General features: G+C 37.3%; 1 protein-coding gene across 1 annotated transcript in view; it reads right to left on the bottom strand.

Annotated features, from left to right (window-relative positions):
* The window catches only part of LOC125039031 (potassium channel subfamily K member 13-like), a 101,632-nt gene that overhangs the window by 8,433 nt on the left and 85,699 nt on the right, over window positions 1-7,500 (bottom strand). The window contains exons 5-7 of the mRNA XM_047632750.1: window positions 5,065-5,203; window positions 2,651-2,882; window positions 48-134 (exon numbers count right to left, since the gene is read on the bottom strand). Of these exons, the coding sequence (XP_047488706.1) occupies window positions 48-134; window positions 2,651-2,882; window positions 5,065-5,203 (458 nt within the window). The remainder of the gene's footprint in view (window positions 1-47; window positions 135-2,650; window positions 2,883-5,064; window positions 5,204-7,500) is intronic.

The raw sequence follows: 7,500 nt of genomic DNA on the forward strand, positions 1-7,500 counted from the left end.
TTTTATTACATATTAATTTCTTTTTACCACCCTCCCTTCCCGCTTACCTGCGCCGACACAAAATCTCCGAAGCCGATGGTAGCGAAAGAGATGAAGCAGAAATAGAGAGAATCCGAGTAATTCCATTCCTCGACCTGGATGGGGGAAGAGAGAAAAGAAAGATTAGAAAAAGAATAAGGATGTAATGGGGAGGATTGGTAAGAAAAAATTGTTTCCGTGTGGGTTTTGGGGGAGGGGGGGGAGGTATTTTGAATCTCAGCTTTTCGTTGTATAGTATATATTTAAAAAATAGATACACGCACACATACACACGCACACACACACACACACACACACACACACACACACACACACACACACACACACACATATATATGTGTGTGTGTGTGTCGTGTGTGTGGTTAAATAATGTATTGTGATGTTTTTTTTTATTTATTTTCTTGTGTACCTATGTCTCTTTCTTTCTTTCTGTCTCCACTAGTCAAATTTTATTTCCTTTAGTATCTTTAACTCTGTGATGTTATAATCATTATTATCTATCAGTTCTCTACTTTTTTTCTTTGTATTTTCTCAACATCATTATACAATTATCTGTCGTTCTTCTTTACAACTTATTCTTGGCATAAGAGTTTCGGTGTCCGGTAACAACCTCAATAAAGTGTATGAATTGCGAGGAAATGTACCTATTATATAACTTTTGAAAGCATCGTATAATTTAACAACACGCGTTTCACTATCATGGAAAAGTTTCAAAGGCTCATAATTGTCCCCGCAAAGTTACGTGGCATTTGTATGCCGACAAATTCTAAGATATCATTGTTGTCATTATCATTATTATTATTTTTAATATTATTATTATTATCATTATTATTATCATTGTTATTATTATTATTATTATTATTATTATTATTATTATTATTATTATTATTACTATAGTTGTTGTTGTTGTTCTTGTTATTATCATTGTAAGTTACATTGTTATTGTCATTATTGTTGTCATTATCATTATCATTATCATCATTTTATCATCATTATCATTAACACTATTACCATTATCATTATTATCATTACCATTATCATTGGTATCATTATCTATGACAATACCTTCGAAAATTTGCAAACAAGTAAATAATCACTGTCATGAATACCACGACTATTATACATATAAAAAGCCAAAAGAATATCTATTTTCGAGCAAATATGACGTCATTTTAACGATAAATTTCCGGTCCTTAAGCCAAGCAGCATTTTACTCGTGGTTTTTAGCGTTTAAAAATACCGAATGTCTCATTAACCTGCAGCTTACTACGGTCATGTTACACACAAAAAGAAGAAAAGAGAGAAAACAGGTACAAAAGAGAACGAAAGATAAATTTAGAGAATTCACCGTTTTTTTTATTTATTTATTATTATTATTATTATTATTATTATTATTATTATTATTATTTCCATGCGTCGCTTCTCGTAAAAGGATACTTACAATATGAGGCAGTTTCTCTTATCAAATGATGTAACTGCATCATCGTCACCGTTTTATAATTAATAAAAAGAGAGAGAAAAAAGAGAGAGAAAAAAAAAAGATTATTATTATTTTTCTGCGCCATGAGAGATCTTCCATTCTGCGCTTAACCTCCTTACTTAAGGCCGTACAATTTATGCATGATTTTCTCGAGCCCAATATCAGCTTCTGGAAACTTGTATGGGGAGAAAAAAAATCCCCTCTCGCTTTGGCACTCATTTTACGCTCTAATTCTCTCCCTCGTTTTCTTTCCATAAGGCTGCAGATTTTGTTTTTCCTTTTTTTTCTTTTTCTTTTTTTTTTTGTCCGACATGAACTTACAAAACAAAGAAAATGGGGATTGTGTTTAAGACAGAGTTTTGAGCGCAAACTACGTTAGAGTTACATTCTTATTTCATTTTAGTTGTGTTTAATTTTCTTTCTCGCTAGGTTTAGATATGGCGATGGTATAAGTAAGGATATCATGTACAGATTTGCAAACTTTTATGATCTTAAACTGCAAATAATGTCATTTGATACGAAATCTCTCTCTCTTCTCTCTCTCTCTCTCTCTCTCTCTCTCTCTCTCTCTCTCTCTCTCTCTCTCTCTCTCTCTCTCTCTCTCTCTCTCTCAGTCTCTCTCTCTCAGTCTCTCTCTCTCTCTCTCTCTCTCTCCCTCTTTGTCTCCATATATCTCCCTTCCTTCCTTTCCCTCCCTCTTTTCCCGCTTAATTCCTCCTGTTCCCTCCCTTTATTATTATTATTATTATTATTATTATTATTATTATTACTTCCTCCCTTTCTTACCTACTCCTTTCCTCCCTCCCTTACCTACTCCCTCCCTCCCTCCCTCCCTCCCTCCCTCCCTCCCTTTCCGTTTTTCCTTTCCTCCATTTCCCTTTCCCTCCCTTCAGTCTTTCGCTTTCCCTCCCACCCTTCCTCTTCCCTTCCCATCTCCCACCCCTAAACACTTACCTTCATGACTATAACACCGTCTATCGTGAGGTAAAGCAACTTTCCTTTTCACCTTCCCACCCTTTCCTCCCTCTCCTCTCCCTCCTTTTCCCTCCTCCCTTCCACTCCCTTTCCCTTCCCGCCACCCTTCCCCAATCCATCCTTCACCCCCTCCCCTCCTCCCTCCCCCCTCCTTACCTCCATGAACATCACGGCCCCCAGGAACGCGACGATGACGCTGGCGATGGTGAGGTAAAACATGACCCAGTACACGGAGGGCTTCCACGCGTCCAGGCTCGAGTCCTCCATCGAGTCTTGCGAACCGCGTCTTCCAACCTGGCTGTTCTCTGTCGTGCCGTCTGACCCCGCCGCCGCCGCAGCCGCAGCCGCCGCCGCCGCACGCTGTCGCTGCTTCCTCTCGTGGCGTGCTCTGGGGGGGTGAGTGGATGAGTGGGCGGGGCGAGTGGGCGGGGTGATTGGGTGAGCGAGTGGGCGGGGTGAGTGGGTGGGCGGGGGGGGGGTGGGTTTGGAGGAGGAAGGGGGAGAGAGAGAAAGAAATTAGGTTGGAGAAAATGCGTTTAATTTGAGACATTATTGCCTTAGAACATCGTTATTATCATCTTTGTGTAATAATAATAGTGATGATCATAACAATAAAAATAACAATAATTATCATAATGATAATAATAAAAATCCTTATTATTATAATGATAATAACAATAATAATGATGATAACAAGAACAAGAACAAAAATATTAATAATAATAACAATAATAATATTAATAATAACAAAAATGATAATGAAAATCATAATTTAATCAAACAATGATACATAATAGGAATGGTGATAAGACTCAGAATCAAAGTGATAACAATACTGATTATGATAATGATGACGGAGGTAATTATAATGATGGAAATAATTAGGCAAAAGAAAAAAAGGAAAGGGTAACACGCAAAGACAATATGAAAATATGGAGAAGAAAAAGAGAACAAAAGAAAATAAAAGAGAGAGAGAGAGAGAGAGAGAGAGAAGGAAATATAGAGAGAGGAAGAGAACACGAGTAAAAACAAAAGAACGAGAGCACGAGAAAGATATAGATAGAGAGAGAGAGAGAGAGATAGATAAATAGATAGATAGATAGATAGATAGAGAGAGAGAGAGAGAGAGAGAGAGAGAGAGAGAGAGAGAGGAAAAAGAAAAAGACAGAGAACGAAAGAGAAGAGAGAGAGAGAGAGAGAGAGAGAAGAGAGAGAGAGAGAGAGAGAGAGAGAAGGGAAACGGATAAAAAGAGAGAGAGAGAAAGAAGGAAACAGAGAAAGAGAGAGAAAGAGAGTGAACCCACCTCCTTTGATATTCACAAAGACTCCCCCCCTCTCCCCCCCTCTCCCCCTCCCCCCCACGTGGATCAGCTGGGCACCACCACCTAGCTTTTGCCTCCATTGTGAGCCAAATCTTGTGCTTTTGCCCTCTCTCTTCCCCTCTCTCCCTGCTCTAGTGTTTACGTTAGAAGAGGAAGAGGGGGAAGGAGGGAGGAAGGAAGAGGAGGAAGGAGGGAGGGAGGAAGAGGGGAAATGGGAAGTGGGAAAAAGGAGGGAGTGGGGAAAGGAGGGAGGGAGGAAGAGGGAAAATGGGAAGTGGGGGAAAGAAGGGAGTGGGGAAGGGAGCGAGGGAGGAAGAGGGGGAAGGAAGAAGTGAGGAAGAGGGGAAATGGGAAAGTAGGGAAGTGGCGGAAAGGGGGAAAGGAGGAAGAAAGGGGAGAAAAGGAAGCGAGATAAAGAGTTACGAAGAAAGGGGAGAAAAAGTGAAGAGAGGAGGTAAGGAAGAGCGAATAAGGTGTTGAAAAGGAGGAGGGAGAGAGAGTAAGAGACACAGAAAAGGAATGTAAAAAAGGATGGGACGAAGAAAGGAGAAAGAGGGTGAAAGAAAGATGGGAGAAAAGGAGTAAGTGAGTAAAGGAGAAGGGGAAAAAGGGAGGAAACAAAGCAGGGAGAAAAGGAAGAAGTAAGGATGGTGGAAGGATGGAATAGATAAAAGCATGAAAAGGGGAAGGTAGCAAGAGGAGGAAGGAAGAGGAAGATGAGAAGAAAAAGAAGAAGGAAGAAAAGGACATGCGTGAAAAATAGGCAGGCAGGGAGGAAGAAACGAAAGAAGGGAAGAGAGAGAGAAAGAGAGAGAGAGAGAGAGAGAGAGAGAGAGAGAGAGAGAGAGAGAGAGAGAGAGAGAGAGAGAGAGAGAGAGAGTGAGAGAGAGAGATGTACAGACAGACACAAAAAGAGAGATGTAATAACATATAGATAGGCGATACTGATAGCTATAGTTGTGATAATATGATAATATTGATATTGACATTGGTAAAGATTATGATAATGATAATGATAGTTGTGGAAAAAGTAATAATGATAATAATAAAAGATGAAAAATAAAATGACGATGATGATGATAATAATAATAATAATAATAGTAATAATAATAATAATAATAATAATAGTAATAACAATAACAATCACAATAACGATAGTTGCAGCAATATTAGTAGCAATAACAAACACAACAACAACAATAACAACAACCACAACAACAACAATCATCCTCTCAAGATGACCCTTACCTCATAATGAACGCCAGCAACGTTATGATCCTCTCCAAGAACAGATTGAAGAACAGAATCCCTGAAGAACACCCAATGAGACCGTAAAAGATGGAGAACATTTTGCCTTCCGTTGTTCTCGGCGATGCTGCTCCGTAACCTGGAAATAGAAGACGATTTTTAGCGAAGGAGATAACAGGAGAATTGGGCTGTTGGTGGAGTGTCTTTGGTGAGGAAAGGGTGATGGTTGGCGAGGAGGAGCAGGGTAATGGTGGTTGTGATGGTGATTGTGATGATGAGGATGGTACTAATGGTCAAAATGATTGTGATGAGGATGGTGATTGTGATGGTGATGATGGTCATAATGATTGTGATGAGGATGGTGATTGTGATGGTGATGATGGTCATAATGATTGTGATGATGATGTGATGGTGAGGGTGATGATGAGGAGGATAATAATGGTAATGATTGTGATGATGTGGGCATAGTAATGGTGATGATGGGTATGATGATGATGATAATGGTGATTGTGATGGTGAGGATGATTTTATGACGGTGATAGTGATTGTGATGATAATGATAATGATAATAATGGCGATGATGATAATGATAATCATTATGGTAATGATGAATAATTATGATAACTATAATAATATTAACAATATAAATACTACTAATAATGATAACGATAACATCAACATGAATAATGGTAATAATATAATGGTAATAATAATAGTAATGATAGTAACAAAAATAACAATAATGATAATGGCAATAACTGTTATTATCATTATGATAATAGTAATAATAGTAATACTAATACTGATAATAACAACAATGTTAATAATGATTATTATCTTAAAGGTGATGATGATAACGTTAAGGTAATGATACTATAAAAAATAACGATAATCATAGTAATGATAATGTTAAAAACGATGATACTATCAAGACCAACAATAATAATAATAATGATAATGACAGGAATAATCAATAGAATTCCATCATCATTATCGTCGATATTACCACGTCCTCATTTCATGCCTGTGCTTAGGATGTCGATTTATATAATACTTCCTCGCCTGGTTTTACTCAACCCGAAAGGCTTTAAATAACCACTTTTGTCGACCAGTGGGTCAGCTGATTCCGGGTCATGGCCAACCCACTCATGAATCCCCTGACAGAGGGCGAGGATGAGGTTATATAAAAATAGGACGATTATAACAGTGAACTTTAGTAATGGAACGATGTGCAATAACATAATAACGAAAATAACAATGATAGAATTGCAACAATAATAAAAAAGAAAAAAACAAAACACAAAAAAACAAGACGACTAAATTAAAAAAAAAATAAACAATAAAACAAATATAATAACGGCAAAATAATAATAAAAAAAAAAAACAGACCTATAATTCCCCCCAAAAAATTAGAAAAATGTACAGTAATAAGAAATAATAATAAATTATGTAAAAGAAGTAAAATTCTAACAAACAAACAAAACAATATCAACAACAAAAGAATAAAAAAAACGAAAATAACAAAAACAACAACAACAAAACTACAATAATCACGAAACAACAACAACAAGAAAACTAAAATTCTCAAAAAAAGAAAGAAAAAGAAAAACAGTTTGGCGAATATAGGTCAACATTTCGCTTCCTTTTCTTCTTAATAATCTCTTCCGAGATCGGGTGAGCTTGGCATGACGTAATTTTACGAATGACCTTTGTGGAAGGGAGCCATAAGTGCTATTTTGTAAGTAGGTCGTGTTTATGCAGATGTGTGGGGAGATTGATGGTAGAGCGTCATGACCTCTTTGCATGAGTGTGTCAGAGGGTCTTACTATATTCATTTTTAGTCTTTGAAACTCCTTTGTGTGTGCATATATATAATTTACATATATATGGTTGTATATTTGTATATATGTATATGTATATGTATGTATGTGTATGTATATATATGTATGTAGGTGTGCATATGTTTGTGTATATATGCATATATGTATGTATGTAGGTGTGCATATGTTTGTGTGTATATATGTTTGTATGCATGTATGTGCGTATGTATGTATGTATGTATGTATTTATGCATATATGTATGTATGAATGTATTTATGTGTATATGTATATAAGTGCGTATGTAAGACTGTACGTACTTATATAGATATCCACGTATCCACCCATCCAACCTCCAAACAAATCCAACATGAAGAATTGAAGTCCAATACCGAGAACAGACAGAAGACTAAGGTCACCCGCCCATTCTGAGAAATCGGTCTGCCTTACCGCGACGGAGATATTGGATGTCTGTTTTACCTGCTCTGTCCTTACCCAGACACGCAAGGAGCTCGTAATTGCACTGATAACCGGGCTATTTTGACGGTGTTTGACAGCACCTGTGAATTGTTAATTGACGGTCAAGGAGGAGAGGACAGAATGGGTTAAAGGTACCTG

Source organism: Penaeus chinensis, chromosome 26, assembly GCF_019202785.1.
Source record: "Penaeus chinensis breed Huanghai No. 1 chromosome 26, ASM1920278v2, whole genome shotgun sequence".
Lineage (NCBI taxonomy): Eukaryota > Metazoa > Arthropoda > Malacostraca > Decapoda > Penaeidae > Penaeus > Penaeus chinensis.